Source organism: Parus major, chromosome Z, assembly GCF_001522545.3.
Source record: "Parus major isolate Abel chromosome Z, Parus_major1.1, whole genome shotgun sequence".
NCBI lineage: Eukaryota > Metazoa > Chordata > Aves > Passeriformes > Paridae > Parus > Parus major.
The window spans coordinates 12,647,797-12,664,431 of record NC_031799.1 but is presented as its reverse complement, the minus strand read 5'-3'; the positions used below and the strand labels follow the sequence as shown (position 1 = coordinate 12,664,431).

General features: G+C 41.7%; 1 protein-coding gene and 1 long non-coding RNA gene across 4 annotated transcripts; one reads left to right on the top strand and one right to left on the bottom strand.

Annotated features, from left to right (window-relative positions):
* Positions 1 to 84: 84 nt before the first annotated feature.
* PTGER4 (prostaglandin E receptor 4) lies at positions 85 to 10,327 on the bottom strand. The gene is made up of 2 exons (XM_015615517.3): positions 9,377 to 10,327; positions 85 to 2,245 (listed from the first exon to the last, which is right to left on the bottom strand). Exons 1-2 carry the CDS (start codon positions 10,205 to 10,207, stop codon positions 1,652 to 1,654), a joined length of 1,425 nt encoding a protein of 474 aa, XP_015471003.1. The 5' UTR covers positions 10,208 to 10,327; the 3' UTR covers positions 85 to 1,651.
* A 141-nt stretch (positions 10,328 to 10,468) lies between these two features.
* On the top strand, positions 10,469 to 15,830 carry LOC107198463. Of its 3 annotated transcripts, none has more exons than XR_001518995.2 (3): positions 10,469 to 10,640; positions 13,026 to 13,273; positions 14,967 to 15,830. It is a non-coding gene; the product is annotated as an uncharacterized LOC107198463 (long non-coding RNA). The 3 variants fall into 3 exon arrangements; XR_001518996.2 differs by lacking the exon at positions 10,469 to 10,640 and adding an exon at positions 10,952 to 11,167; XR_004500528.1 differs by lacking the exon at positions 10,469 to 10,640 and having other exon boundaries at positions 10,952 to 13,273.
* Positions 15,831 to 16,635: the final 805 nt, after the last annotated feature.

Below are 16,635 nucleotides of genomic sequence, written 5' to 3'. Positions count from 1 at the left end.
CAGTAGCTGAGTGCAGAGCATTCCAAGATGGGAGGCTTGTTAAGGCAAGGAGTTGGCACTGAATGGCAGACTCATGCAGACATCTGAGATCAAGCAGAACATTTCCATTTAATTGTGATCCCCAAAGTTGCTTTGGTCGGTACAACTGCTTAAACATATCAACATAAGGCTCAAGATTTTCATTACAATGTAGCATTCACATGAAAACACTTTAAGCAGCATAACATGCTTTGTATTTGACAAAACATCCCCCAATATCTGCACAGAATAATTTTCATACACAGTATTTCTGGAACAAGATATTACCCTTACAACATAAAACACAAAACTCCTTTGTCAGTGGTTAACAGCTGGTTTTGGTGATGTGTTTGTCATCAAAACTCTATAGCAACAAATGCTTTTAGAGGTGTTTGAGATATAGTTCTATATAATCTATACTTTATATGAAGATTCTGCTTCCATGGTTTCATACATTTATTTGATGGAGTATCAGATTACACAGTCATAAAATTCTATTTACTATTTAAAGTAAAATGATAAATGTTATGAAAAAATACCTTTATTACATCAGTGACGCTTTAACTAAAGTGAATATTAAGACTTTTAACCAGGAGTTGAAGGTTTCAGGCCCTGATATTGAAAGCACTTCTATATGTCCTTAACTTTACATGTAAGGAGTCTCCCTGGCAGCAGAAGGACCACTCTGATGGGCAATGTTAAGTGTGTGCCTAAGGTGTGCAGACTGTGGGCCAAAGTACTCAGAGAGGCGTGCATGTGTTACACAGAAAAACATTCTCAGAACATAAATAAAATCTGACTTTTTTTTAGTATATACATATGCTGAAAACTAATAGTCTTAACTGGAAGGATGTGTTTTCTTTTTCTCTCTTAAAAAGGCATATATTCCCATTTCACTCAGAAAGTGCTTATGTATTCTCAGCTTGAGAATTACCTCATCAGCTGTGAATCTAGCATGGACAACGAATCTAAGCCAAGAATGCCTTATCAGCAGGAAATACTGAGGGAAGAGAAGGCTGGCAATCATTTCTATATACCTTGTATTAATAACAAACCTTCTCATAGAGAAGAATACACTTTTAAATATTTTCTATCCTGATATATATACAATGATAAAAATTCACATTTTCATGCTTTAGTGAGACACTTTAAAATCCTACTGCAGGCAGCTCTCAGAGTAGCTGTGTCTAGTTCCTAGCAGCTGCCTCATATTCAGCTCTAGTACCAGAAGCTTAAACTCTTAATAGCTGAGCAGCCGTGAGGAAGGAGCAAAAACAATTCTACCAGACTTGGAAAGGGAAAGAAAAAAAGAAAAAAAGCAAGTGATGGGCCTTTCTATTTCCAGAGGCACAGTAGCTCTCCTGTGTCCCACAACAAGACAAGGCAGTTCATGTTTCCAGTCCCATCAAACCTGCTTTGTACCATTTCTGATGGCAGGGCCCAAGTGCAACGTCTATTCCACACAGTCCTCAGTAGTCTAAAGGAAATGTACCCATCACACAGCGAGAGAAAAATAGCCCTTTGAAGCACAGCTGAACCCCTCTTCCCATGAACAGGCAGAACACCTATCTATTGCACCAGTTTTTCCAATGTACCAGGAAGTATCCCCAGGGTTGATGCCTTTCATGGCTATCTAAATGCACTTTTCTGACAAATTCAATGTCTCTGTGGGGAAGGTGACCTGGAGAGGGCCGCTCTTGGATGCAGAGCTGGCCCCACCACCGGAGCTGATTTCGCTCACCAGGAAGACGCTCTCGGCGTCGTGTCCCTGTGAGGAGTCCGAGGTGTCGGAGCTCCGCAGAGTCCTTACGGACGTGGTGTCGGACTGAGCCGAGCTGGCGCTGGGGCCCGGGAGCAGCACGCGGCCCCCGACGCTGCTCTCGCTCAGCTCCGGAGGGTACAGCAGCGTCTGGGAGGTGCTGCTGATCTCCCGCAGCTCGCGTGAGATGAAGGAGGGCGACTGGCTGGACATGGCAGAGGAGGTCCTGCGCCCGTCCACGCAGTTGAAGTTTCCCCCTGAGTGCTGCCTCCGAGCCCCTCCAATGCGGCAGAAGAGGCATTTGATCTTCTCGATGGCTTTGCTGAGCACAGTTTTGCGGAGGAGGATGTAGATCCACGGGTCCAGAATGGGGTTCACCGAGGCAATGCGGATGGCTTGCAGGTCAGGGTTTTGCCTGACATCTTGCACCGATTCCGGCCGGTACAGCTGGTTCACAAACACACGGACCTAGCCAAGGAGAAAGGGGCAAAAGGAAGACACAATTACATAATTGCATCAGGACAGAAAAGGTTACACTTCAAAGCAGAGATCCAGATTTGCAGATGTAAGCTATGACAGAAGAGCAGGTTGGCAAAGTTAGGCACCTCAGATTGGCAGCCATGAATTCATTCTTGGAAATAGCAAAAAAAAAAAAAAGAAAATTGTAACATTTAATTGTAATTTGTTACATGTAGAACAAGACCGACTTTTTCTCTCTCACACCTAGTAATTAATTCCTGAACCTCCAAATTTTGACTGGGGTCTTTAAAATTTCCCAGGAGCAAAGATGTAAACCTGAATCCTGCTTCTCTCCTGTACCTCAAGTCTCACACAACCTGCAAAGAGGTAACAGCCTGGGGAGACCTGACCAGTTCCGTTAGCAAAGGTCTAATAATCACTTAGAAATGAAATGAAGCACACACGATAATCCAAGTACATGAGACTCCATAAGCAAGTCCTGAGTTGTCGATTCCCAAGTTTAGAAATGTATTTTCCTGGCACCTGTCCTAACTGGAACTGTTTATATAACCACAAGGGTTTGCTTGCTGCAGCATGTTTCAGAAAAACAGAAACGTAAAAAAAAGAAAAGGAGGAAAAAATCCCCGAAAAGATATGTGGCCCAGCTAGGACATTTTTAACAGGCCAAGATAATGAGATTATTTCAGCACTGGACTAGAGTACTCTGTTCTATCCAGCATTTTGGTTTTACTTGCAAAAATACTAGTGAATTTAGTCTAGAGTTTAAGGTATTGAAGTTGATGTGTGAAGTGACTTTTTAATTAGTGATTCTAGTTTATCATGCACAAATTTTAAAACTGAAGGGCTCTTTCTTCTACATAGAAATGTATTCTTTAGCTTATTCTTGTAGTTTCTTCTTTTTCTTTCTCTCCTTGTTTTGAAGCCACTTTTGTAAATGCTGCTGTAAGGCACAGTCCACAATAGCATCAGAGGAGTTTGCTGTGTTGATTAGTCTCAAATAGCTCTTCACCATTTTAGCAAGACCTAAGCAGTGTCCAGTTAGAGGAAACCCACTGAAAAGTGGATAATGGAAGATTCTGTTTTCTTCAGGTTCCTTAAGGTAAGTCAAAATAGATACCTTAGTTGTATTTTTATCTGATGCAGTAAGAATCTGGTAGCAAACTTAAAAGGTTTTTAGAATCTCATCCTTGGCTTCTGAAATGAATCAAGGCCTGCCTAGCTATGAGGTTACAGACATAGAGGCAAGCAAGCATTTAAATAAATGAGCCAAATTAAGATAACTCTCATAAGTAATTTTTTTACAAGTCCTGCATGTGAAGCCATCCAAGTCTGGTGAAAAATTTCACAACGCTCGAGAAATTTTCTTGTAGGAGGGCAGTGTGGTGGCATTCAGCCTTGTCAGTTTTCAGAGATGGAGTGTTCTCCAAAGCTATCAATGGTAGGTTTAGAATAATACAGAGTCCCTCTGTGGGAGCCTTGTGACTACAGTCTCTCTCAAATGGTCTGTCAAATTGATGATTGACTGTATTTCCTTCCTCAGTACTTTTCTCTAAGTTTACGAGAAACTTAGTGAACTCAAGATATGGGAAAATATTGAATTTATAAAGCAATACAGTGATGCCAGTTTTATCCATAGTTACTTTCCTAATGATTTATAACACTGCAGATGTCTTTCTGACTACTAAGTTCTTGGCCTCACTTATCTGTTAGGCCAAACATGCCATTTAGATTCTTCAAAGAGTATTCCTATCCATGATAAATTTATTTTTATGGAATTCTTTTTTTAAATTTTTGTTAAGAATTTTTCCTTTTTTTTTTTTTTTTTTTTTTAACATTTGGCTTTATTTTAAACTGTTTAAGACGTAATTTTATTAAATAAATGATTGATAAATAAGTTGTTGCTCCGGGGCTCGCCGCTAGATGGCGGGGCTGCCCCGCGGCAGGTGCGGCTCTGTGAGTAACGCGTGAGTATCTGTGTAGTACGTGTCTACCTATCTTAATACGAGGTTATGTACGCGTATGTGTAAGATGTGTGTGCTTATGTCTACAATGTGCGCACATGTACAACAGGTTTGTGCATATGTGTAATATGTACGTGTGCATGTGTATAATGTGAATAATAAATGTGTGCAAGTGTATAAAGTGTAGGTATGTATCATATGCATGTGTCCATAGGTATAACATGTGTGTGTCGATGTATATGTATAATATAGATATGTATAATGTGTATGTATGTATATGTGCAATGGGCATAACAAATCTCACCCAGACCACACAACCAGAAGGCACACTTTGAACACAGCTGAAGAAATACACAGTTCAGCTTAGAGCTTGCTTTTTTTTTTAAAAAAAAAAACAAACTCAGAGCTATAGTTACACGTCAGTGATTTAATAGTTGGATTGTTCTTTTGATAAGCGGCACGTGAAATTGAGGTACTTATTCCACCTCTTTTTGCTACCTGGCAGACTTCATGGAAAGATGAAAAATGTTCACTCTGTGGCTGAAAAGGACTATTGCAAATGGTACAGGACAGCTCATTTTATGCTATCTCTGCATGCTATATTTCCTTTTGACAGCTATGCAGCATGTGGAGGTTAACAATTCACAGAATGGACGTAGTCAGCGAAAACTCTGATTGTACAAAACTGTTTCTACTTCCCAGAAGAGTCACAGAAAGCTCCCCAGAATATCATATACATTTATCATTTTAGACCTATTGTTATCTTACATTAATCAAAAAAGGGTAAAAATTTATCTGTGTTGGAACATAAGTTCTATCCTTTTTTACTTACCAGTGAAACACCACTTAGTAAAGGATCACTTAAAAGAACAGCTAGAGAAGTTCCCTCTTTTGGCTACAAGTCCTCTGCTGCAGGAGGTAACAGAATAAAAGATATTGCCTGTCATCTTCTAAGCAAGTGCCAAGTAAGTGGAATCCACTACTAAATAAATTATCTAATCTGTTGCTTGGATTTGTGCAATTTGAAATCCTAATTAAAGACGGAAGCAAACTGGAACAATTCAGATCTCTTAAAAATAGGGTTTGTATATTTGCTGTGCAGCTGTAGAATTCAGACAACTTATCTTAAAAGTACTACCAGTTTATTTGAAATTAAGTACATATCTATAAAGTACGTCAAGTTTATACTCAAGATGGGGATATCTTGTGTGTAGGACCAGAGTCCTTCTGCTGTTTGCTCTTTTCCTTTTTACTAACTACAGATGCATGATTTCTAATCCTTTGAAGCATTATAAAATGACTTTTATAGTTACAGTCACACTTGTAATTGTTTCCAAAGCTTCCACCTGCCCTCAAAATCTCCCCACATGCTGATATGATAAATTTAAATAACATATGGTAGTAAGCAGGAACAAGTTTTGCAGCTCCACTAGCCAGTAACCTTTGCCCTTCAAGGTCTTACTGTCTGCTTGGTGACTACTTTACTGCCAAAAAATCAGGCCTGACACCTTGTAGTTGGCTATGGACAGTCCCTGATAGTAAAAAGGTGAAATCAGCCAAGCCAAAAGAAAACCCAATTTTAGATCAATTAAACACCAAATTAGAAAATCCTGATCATTTCATGCAATCAACAAGATGTACACCCTGAAACATTACATTTTATTTTTCATATCACCATAATTTAACAACAATGTTCAGTGGTCAGAATGAGATAAAGGTCACACACTTAAAATTTTTAAGAGTATCTGACAGACTGCTGGAGTAAATTACAGATTTTGAGTACTGTGTGCCTATTTACTCTTGAAACATCTTGGTGTTTTAAGAAAGGCCAGATAAAAGTTTCTACTCTCTTCTTGACAAAATCTCTAATAATACAACTTATTCTCTACATTTTACATTATGCAATTCTAATTTCTAAAAAGCTCAAATTATTTTAAGAGATTAAATAACCCGTGTAGAGTCAAGACAAGAGTTGGCACATAAGTTATGTGCTTTTCTTAATTTTTAAACTATTGTCAGATTCATATCTTTCACACCCCTTTCTGCACATTGAAAACAAACCAGGTTATATAAAGTGTCCTTTCAAAAATCTTTTTTTCATTCATCTTTTCTCTCCTTGATATATTTGATCAGCTTCAGTTCTGCCAAGTTAATTCAGCATTTTGCATAACCTCCCATAATTTTGTTACAGCTACTTGTTACTTGAAAATTTTGCTGATTTTATGAATAACCACTAAAACTCTAAACTACCCTACTTGTAAATCATGTGCTGAAGCATTTCATTATTAAAAACTGCTGTTATCTGTGACTCAGTTATTTCAGGACTGTTTAATATTTCAAGTCTTAAATTTTTTTCTATCAAATCATAATAAGTGGATCCTGTTGGATTGACACCATCTGCTATCTTACTATCTTGTGAAAGTGTTTGCTCTAAAATGTTAGAGGTTTATGTGTCTCTTTCAGAAGTTGCTTTTCTTTGACTTACTTGACGGTTTATTGAGCTGAAATCATCCATGGGAAGTCAGCTCATCAAAGGAAAAGTTAAGTCACAAAGCACCCTCTGAGCCTGCTTTGTGTATCTGAATCATGCTGGCACCACCACCACACCACTTTTATGGTTCTTGATGACTGTCAGGCTGACCTGTTATAGGTGAGCCTCTCAGTGGTGAGGACTCCCTAAAACTCCTTCGAGCCATGAAAATGCAAGTCTATATATTAGTAATCTACCTACTTTGCCTAATGGCTCTTTCTAGGGATTTATAGCATAAAGGTGTCACTTTGGTTTCCCCATTCTTAACCCCAGTGTCTATGCATCCAGAGGGCTTAACACAGCAGTATACATGGCAGTTCATCATGGCACGAAGCAGCAAAAGTGGCTGTGGCTTATTCCTGCACAGGGAGGCAAAAGACTTTAAAAAAGGTACTTAAAAATAAAGAAATTTAACCACACTGGACACTGTGATGATGTGTATATATGTGGTTATTTGGGTTTGTTTTGTTAGAAAAAGCTTCCTTTTATTTTTAGTCATCCATCTAAATGAAATGAGAGTCTCTTACGTCAGTTTAGATAGAAAAAATACATACTGCTTTAGCAGGTAACAGCTAACTTACGTGAACATTCCCAAGGTAACGTTCTGCCTTTGTACAAAGTGAAATCAAGTTCTGGGAGAGCTATACAACTTTATCACCTGCACCTTCACATAGCTCTTGCTATATACAAGTTTTTCACTAGCTACTGTTTAAATAATAAAACTTTTGCCTCACCCAGGTTCATTAATTTTAACTCTCAACAATCCAGTCCACTTTCTGGTAAATATTCCTTGATTTCTGGTCCATTCTTCCCCCGCCCTTTTTAAAGTATTATGTAAAAGACTCCCTAGGTTCAAATAGATATAAATTATTTCATTTTACATTTCACATTCAGACTTCTCAACACTCCTCTAGCCGCTTTGCTACAGGATCAAGCTTGGCTTGTTTTCTGAAGCTGTTTAAGTCCATCATATCATGACACTGTATTTAATTCACACAACTCGTTCTCTGCACTTACCAGCATCTCTTTTGGAAATGCAGTATTGTTCTTTTGTGAAGTAGCTGTTCTGATACAAGATTAATCAAATTAAGTACTGTCACCCGTCAGTACTGTCGGCGTTTTGGCCACCCGATGCATCCTAGAGCAGAGTCAGCTTGCCCCTGCCGTTTCTGGAGCTGGACTGCAGGGCAGGCTGGCACGGTTCCTCTGTCTAAGGCAGATGCTCCTCCCGGGAACACCCTGTGTGCAGCTCAGGCAGCACCCCTCAGCCTCCTTCGGATGTCAGGCAATGCACACACGGCGCCGTGCTCCGCCGTGCCTTGGCACCGCACCAAGTGACAATGCCGAAGGATGGCAGATGGCCCTTGCTGCTGCAGCACAGCCACACTCCACTAGCTCCTGTTTGTCAGTAATGTGGCAGCCCAAGACAATCCTTGTCATTACAGCTCCTCTGACCAGGGGCACAGACTCGCTGACAGCTGAGTCCTCCTCACATGCACTTCTCCCAACTCCCTTACAGTGATATTCACTGTTTTGCAACTCCAGCTGGTCAGCTGTATTTGACATATACTGCACCCCCTCTGTATGACAGAGGGATCCCCCTACTGACAAGAAACCTCTTCAAAAAAGTCCTTCTAAAAACACATTCTGTCTGACAGCCACTACTTGAGTTCCTACACTGTGTTTTGTAAGATGGCAAATAAGGCAAGCCAACTATTTGTTTAATGTCTCTGAGCCAGAGTAGGACAGGATTTTTGACAAGCTTTATTATGGCGGCTGGCAAGCAAGAACTGAGCCTCTATCTGGTGTATTTGGTCTTTTTTGTCTTTCTTGAAGATAAGGTGGAGGAATAGGAAAAAGTGGATACTGTATGTTCAATAACACTGCATCAACCTTTTCAGAAAATGACCAGTTAGTTGTAATGTTGTTTGACATTTCAGCATGATCTCAAGGTTTATGTGGGCCAGATTCCTCTAACACTCATTTCACTGAGCAATACACTGACAGGTGGTTCCACTGAGTTCACTCCTCCCACTGTGTGGAGACCTCCTGAAAGGATGCCTATGTGTGATCTACCCCAGAGATGGTGCATGGATCCCTGAGAAGTGGAAGCTTAGCTTAGATTTTGGTTGTGAAGAACTCTGTATGTTGCTATTGCCAAGTGAACATAAACCTGCCCTCCTTTTGCACATCAGGGACTGTTGCACCCTTCAGTGACAGCATGCACGTTTTAAAAACACACTAAACAGCCAGAAATGTGAGCTCACTTATCACAAATTAATTTTGCAGGTGAACTTTAAAGTGCCTTTAGCACTCAGGACTTTACTATGTGGATTCAGTGCAACAGTGAAACAATTATTGAGAATTTTTGCCCAGTATGTTAAACAAGTAAAGGACTCCAGGACTTGGAATAAGCAGGTTCCTTTTTGCGTAAATGTAAATATATGCAACTTTCTCTTACCACGCATGTATGCTAATAGCCACTGAGTTATTGTAACAATTTGTGACACCAACTATAGGTGCCACAAATAAGCACCTATTCCAACAGAAATCTGACAAGCACAGACTAGGAGAAGAAAAGACTGCAATAAGGGTGATGGAACAGAAGGGTTGCATGATGTTACTCACCACCAGAGGAATGGAGCAGATGACCACGACCAGGGAAGTGGCAATGAGCAGAATAACCATCTGGATTTCTGCTCCAGCCATCCGACGGAAGCTCCGGCGTCTGCGAAAGTCAGATAAACGGCTGGAAGTGGTGTCTGTCCCCAAGGACGTGCGTCGCATGAACTGGCGGTGCATGCGAATGAGGGCCACGCACACCAGGATGTTGCAGATCACAGTCACCAGGATTAGGAAGGAGCTGAAGCCCGCGTACATGTAGGAATATGCTGCATGGGTGGACACCTTTGTTCGCCAGTCTATGAAACACCAAGTGTAAGGGTACTGCAAAGTAGATTTGCCGAGCCCCATGCTGGGGAGGGCGCAGAACAGCACGTTGGAAGCGTAGATGGCAAAGAGCGTGAGCCCTGCCAGCTTCTTGTCTACGTAATGGTTGTAGAAATAGGCATGGTTGATGGCCAGGTACCTCTCTATAGACATGGCACAGATAATGCTGAGGCCAGACAGCCCAAAGAAGAGGAGGATGAAGGAGCTGTACTCACACAGTGCAGCTCCTCCTGGCCATTGGTTCTGCAGGTAAGTGGCAATTGTGACCGGACTCACCAGGCAGGTGCCCAAGAGATCTGTGACTGCCAGTCCACAGACCAGCGTGTAGAAAGTGGTCTCCTTCTGCTCCTTCCTGGACTTGCAGAGCACCACGATGGCTATGAGGTTGCCCACCACGCCGAAGATGAACATGACAGTGGGGATGGTGGGGGGCTTCCCGCCTTCGGCCCCGCTGGCGGTCCCGTTGGCGGAGCCGTTCGCAGGTGGCATGATGGTGGGGTCGAATGACATGATACCCACGCTGCAGCTGGCGAGCTGAGAGACGGCAAGATCGGGTCCGAAAAAGAAAAGCCGAGTAAGGGAGGGGAGAGGGTTGTATAGTGCGAAAATAAAAATTCAAATGCGCGAGAAGTTATTAAAAAAAAAAAAAAAAAAAAAAAAAAAAAAAAGTGGTGTGTTTCAGTTAAAGAACGAAACAAAAAAAAACAGTCCTAAAATGGGGCCGAACTGGGGTGCCGTCCGTCAACCACCGACCGCAGCCGGGGGAGCCGGGGCTGCCTCTTCCTGCCGCAGCGCTCCGCGCCCAGCCCGGAGGGGGATCGGGGCGGCCCGAGCCGAGCGGAGCCGAGCGGAGCCGCCTCACCGCCTCTCGCACCGACGCCGGGGAGGGCTCAGCGAGGCGCTGGGGCGGCGGCTCCAGGTGCCCTCGGGGCGGCGTGAGAAGGTGCCGGAGCGCGGTGGCCGCGGCTCATCCCCCGCCGCCGGCCGGCGGTGCGGTGCGCTGCGCTGCTCGCGGTGTGGAGCGGCGCGGAGCTGAGCGGGCCGTGTGGGGCGCGGACGCCGTCTCAGCCCCCGCGGCGCTCCCGCCGAGTTTCGCCGCGGAGGGCGGGGGCGGCCCGGGCCGCTCCGCCGCTGCTCCCCGCCCTCTCGCCCCATTGGCCGCCCCGAGCAGGGCAGGGTGAGCAGGGCAGGTTGCGCGGGGAGGGCGCGGGCGGGGGCCGCGGGTGGCGGGGGCACCTGTGCGTGAGGCCGCTCGCTGCCAGGGGGCCGCGGCGCCGGACGGTGCTTGCCGCGGAGCCGGGCTCTCGCTGCCCGGCCCGCCGTGCTCCAGCGTAGGACCCGGGCCGGGCCGAGCCCGTGTCACCCCCGCGCACCCAGGAGGGCCGGCAGGCGATGCTCTGGCATCAGGGTGACATGTCCCGCTTCCAGGGGGAAGATCTGCTACACTGCCTGTTTCTGGCCTCTCTTAGCGTGGGTACCGAGCACGACAGGGGTGTGTGTACGTTCAAGGGGTGCATTTGTATGTTTGTACATACTTGTTCGGTCTTGACTGAGACAATCACGTGTGAATTGGAAATAGGGTTACACTTGCTGGCAAAACCCTACGATTATAGTCAGTCTCATCTGGACTGACGGGAGGACAGCAGTTGCTTCACGCAGTGCCTGTGTGCAGCTTTCACCCAAGCGGTGATGGTGGCGATGTAGCCCCACGTCGAGAAGTGCCCATACAAGACCTACAACCACAAGTATGTCTGTGTGAGTTTCTGTGCTAGTGACCCGTGCTGTCACTACTGGCTCAGGGATGAAGCTTCACATTGTCATGCTGGATTCCACACCTGCTGGTCTATTGCCCTTGTACGCCTGGTGACGTTAGGTGCTACAAAGAACACAAACCCCCTGTCCCAAAACATGACATTTGTATCCTCAGAAGAATCTATTCTCTGATGTAAAGGCAAAATGTATTATAAAAGTCTATTATTTTTCAGTCTTATCATTTTCCCTTTTAAGCTTATGAAAATGATGCCTGTGGACTTTCTATCAGTAAAGTCATAATAACATCATGATATACTGATGACAAAAGTACTGACAGAACAAAATATATGAGGACAAGTTTGAACTGTGGGAAAGAGAACGAAGAGTGTGTTTCAGTGCTGTATGGGCAGACATGAAGAAAAAAAGCTTTTATTTGATCAGCTTTTTTTTTAGTGTTGTTATCTAACTGATTTTAGAACTAAATGCAGTTTTAGAAAAAAAACCTTGATTTTTACTTAACAAATACAGGGAAAAATAAACTATAGCAGTGGTGGTGATCTGGTCTGCTCAGAGAACACAAACAGCAATTTTCCTTAAATTTTGCTGGTATCAGTGGCTCTTTAATTTTTACAAAGTTAGAAAGTTATTCCGTCACAAGCACAGGGGTACACGTGGGAGTAGAGGTTGATCAGTTACATTTGCCTAACTATCAGAAGCAAATTAAAAGCACTTCAAAACAATTTCCAAATTAAGTGCAGCACAAAGGTTATTTTTGCTTATCTTTTAAAAAGTTTTCTTACTGTTCCAGGGAAGCTGACCCAGGTGCAGAGCAAGCTCTGAATTCAAGAATTGTAATTGCACATACTTTCTCAACAGTCCTTTTTTCATACACCAGGACTTTGTAGCTCTGGCATTAGAGACCATTATATGGGATTAATTTAAACACATGTGCAGCAATTTTTACCAGTACTGAAAAAGAACCACCTTGCTTCTCTGAAGCAGCGCAAAAATCTTTCATGACTAAAGGCAGAGGAAATGATTTGTGTTTCTTTGTTGTTGCCTTTTTTCACTTCTTTTCTCATCTGCACATCCTGTTTTAGGGGGTACTTTGCCCATCTCATAACAGACTGTGTGTCTTAAGAAGGCTTAGTCTATAGCAGAGGTTGCCCAGGCCCTTCTGTGTGTGTGTGTGGGTGTCTGTGTGAGAGTGGATGTGAAAGAGTGAATGCTATCTTTTGTTCTATAAGGTCTGTCTAATAATGGATACGTCTGACAAACTAATTAAAAAGTACAGGAAAGTCAGGAAAATCAATGAAAAAACAACATTAAAAAAAAAAAAGGAAGAAAGGAAAACTATACAAATGTATAGTTTTGAGTGCAAGGATTCTATGATCTGTTTTGTGAAATTGTTAGTTCTTTAATTAGAGACTAGGATAGAAATCAGTCACACAATTGTGGGATGGGTTTCTGGGGATGTGAGCTTGCTGTGTCTACCCATTGTCTAGCTTTCGGAGTTGTTAGAAAAATACAGTAACTTTCGTGAGTTTCCCACTGAACTAATGGTTTTTATATATAGAACTCCTAGTCAAGATGAAGAGCATAACCACGTGAAATCCTTAGTCTTCAGAGCAAAGCAGACACCATGGAACTGAAGTGGAACTGAAAAAATGAAGAAATTCCGCTTGTAACATGAGTTGTCATCCCCTCGTAGCAGAAATGTCACACATTGCAGCATTGAGTAACCACCAGAGAACTTCTGTTTGTGAGGAAACCACTTACGTGAGAAGTCAAAGTATCATGAATTAAAAATAAAAGCTCTGAAGGGTAAGCATATATGGGAAAAAACCTTCAATGAATTTCAAAACTCCTATATTAGAAATATTAGGACAGTCAAAATATTTAGGATTTACTCTTATTTGCATCAGAGTAAACTTTTTCTGATTATAATATTACAGTTTTTAGAAGGTTAATTGTGACATGTGAGTCAACTACTATAGCTTGATCAGTTGAGATGTATAGCTAGCTGTGGTCATATTTCTAGCTTGGTGAAAGATTTTTAATTTAAATATTTGACTTTTTTATTTTTTTTTACTTCCATGGCATATTTATTCAGCATGCCTAAGATGCCACATGGTATCCCTTGTATCTCCTTTAGCTGTCTGATGGTTCCAAAACCTTACCTGCAATGCTCAGGGGCAGCTGGAACACAGCCAGAAATACTATACAAAGGCCTTTCTGCAATTTGTAAAACTGTGATTTTAGTACTGAAATGCCCATTTGACTTGATGGGTATTTTCTGGCAGTGCTTCTGTGAGCTCCACTTCCAGAGGAGTGATGTCTTTAGCAGGCTCTGGAAGTATGTATGCAGCCAGTTTTGGAAACTTTGGGCCGCCCTTAGCATGCTGCAGGTCTAAGAAAAATTTTGTATGTTAAACTCCCATTACATATTTGGAGTTCAGTAATGTTCTTGACTAACTCAAGAGTTTGTCAGCCTTTCTCCTTTCGTGGAAAATTTGGCTATGGGAAAACTTTATTGCTGCATTTTTGCTAAATTTTTTCCGTCACAATTTTGACACAAAGTTTTTTCAGGAAAAAAAATCAACTGTTAGACTGAGGTCTGTCTGTATACCAAAATACAATCATTATTAATAGACAATGGAGATAGACTGAACCAAATGTGACATAACAGTCTTTAATTAATAATTAGAAGAGAAAAATTATGCAAGGAGTAAAGCTGAAAAACTTTCAAAGGAATTGGGGAATTCTGTAATGTCACTTGAACAGAAGTAGCTTTGTAGGTAGATAAAAATTTTATGCTTTAAAACATAGAATATTTTCCTGCCCTCATACTTTTGTATAAAATCATCACAGATGGTAACAGTTTGGCGAGTCTTTTTCTTTCTTTTTTTTTTTTTAGGAATTCTAGTTCTTACTAATATCACTAGCATTATAACTAGCACTTCTGGCACATTTTCTTTCCTTTGTTCTTGATAAAACGCCGTGATGAGTGGGGGCTTTCCCAGGGCAGGGTAGTTTTTTTGTGGAGTGAAAGCAGTCCTGTCCCATCCCTGCTCTTCTTGTTGCATGCCTGTCTAGGAGAGAGTTGCGAAACGCCACTGCCAGGGGACCCAGTGGTGTGTGGTGTGCAGGGCACCTCCGCACCTCCGTGGGACACTGTCTGTGACACGGCTCTATAATTCACTCCTCAGTCATGTGTTCCGTATTAGTCAATAATTCTGCTGAAGTTTGGGGGTTTTTTGACTGTTTAAATGATGCTGTTAATCTTTGTAGTACACTGGGTTTTTCCTCTGTAATGATGTCTGTCACTGTGCTAGTACACAATTCTATTTTAGCAGTTATGAGGGCTGCATCAGTTGTTAAAATATGTACTACTTCAATTTATTTTTGCAATCTGTTTCTTTGGAAGAGTGTATGTTAGAATAGCTTATTCTTCAACTGTTGCTTACACTGTCTTTATTAATTTATTAATTAGTTTATTTCTTTATTTATTTTTCAGTTGGCAGTTTTTACTTGCCTTTCAGAGACCAACAGCAGAAATCAGAAGGTCACAGAAGAGCACTGATAAATAGCTGCCAGCATCTTTACTGTTTCAGGCATTACCTGACGTGTTACATATAGCCAGCTAAGCCTGATCTATGCAGAAGAAGATGTTATGAGTTAAATTCCTCTTTGGCACAAACTGTTACCTTCACTGAAGTAAAGTAGTTTTTAGAATATATGCTGGATGGTGCAGGTCCTTAGAATATACTTTGTTAATATTAGTAATTGGATTTTTTTTGGTATTTTTTAAACTTTCCATGGCTGATGCTGTGTGCTGTTTCATTTTGTTGTGAGGAGGTACAGTAACTGACAGCTGTGGTGGAAGCAGAAACAGCCCAGCACTACACAGGAAGCTGTTGTGTGGCAGATCCTGTTCCAGTCTATGTGTTCTGCAGATTTTCCATGAGAGATCATAACACAGAAGACCCTTTCCAAAGATCCTGGCTGTAATTCTGTGACAGTATCTGTGTGCCAGAAATTTTTAAAAAGTATCTTTTTAAAAGGCTTTCTCATGGTTGTTATTTTTGGTTTTTTTTGGGGTGCTGTGATAGCCTTATGTCAGGGTGTGATATACACCCATATTCTGTGGATTTGAAGAAAGAATCAGAGCTTTGTGTTTCTGTTTGAAAGTTGAAACTTATCAGGTATTAAAAGCTGTGTACCAAAGTGTGATGAAATCAGTGGACCTGTGATTTTTGCAGCTGGCTTAACAGTCGTGGAAGTGGCTTAATGGTTTTGTAGCATTCCTTTCTCTGTTGTCATACTTGGCTTTGTTTTTTTAACACCTCCATGTAAAATAAACTGCAGTTTCTCTGGAAGATATACTGCCTGTTGTACAAATTGTGTTCTGTTTCTATCCTGGTGAAGTGGTCCAAGAAGTTGGTCAGTAATTTTGAGGTGAAATTTGTTTTCTTCCATGATGGTACTGAAACCACTTTGGAAAGAGGGCAGAATCCTTCATAGTATGTGCTGAGCCTCTGCTACCTTTGCAATGTGAGGGCTGGCTTGGGCATACAATTTGAGGATAGATGTGAGTTACAATCAGCTGAAAATTTAATAGAAATTTCTTCTTGTACCATCCTGCCCATTGTGGGGCTGGACTTGAAAGTATTTCCAGCTGTCAGGTTGGACTAGCAACTTGTAGTGAAGTGCAGTGATTCTTTTGCTACCTGGTGGAAGAACTATCTGAATAAATGCTAAGGCTGGGCACTTTGGGAAAGATTATTTCTTTTTATAAATGTTTGCTATTGTAATTTTTCAGAAAGGGTTTGTACACTGTGTAACTACTGTATGTGATCAACTCTTGAGTGGGATGAATTACATTACATTAAATATTGAATTCTGAAAGACTCCAGGACCAAAAAAAAAAAATAGAAACCAGAAAGTTACTGGATATTATCTGTTACTCAGCAGCTTGGTTCTTAGAAAAATATCCTAAAGCTCCCTGAAAAAAAGGCTAATTTTGTGGAAATGATTAATGTATTAGGTGAGTCAATTATCTTTCATTGGGAGGACACTGGCTTCAAAATCACTGGAATAAGGTCCAACTGTAGTAAGTCTGCAACAAGTGACGAACTCTATTTGCAGAAGAATATTTTTAAAAAGATCCACAGGAAGTTTTCAAG

Coding starts and splice junctions, on each gene's coding strand:
- PTGER4 (XM_015615517.3), bottom strand. CDS start 10,207: ATGTCATTCGACCCCACCATCATGCCACCTGCGAACGGCTCCGCCAAC. Junction 2,246..9,376: donor TCTGCTCCATTCCTCTGGTG/GTGAGTAACATC, acceptor CTCCTTGGCTAG/GTCCGTGTGTTTGTGAACCA.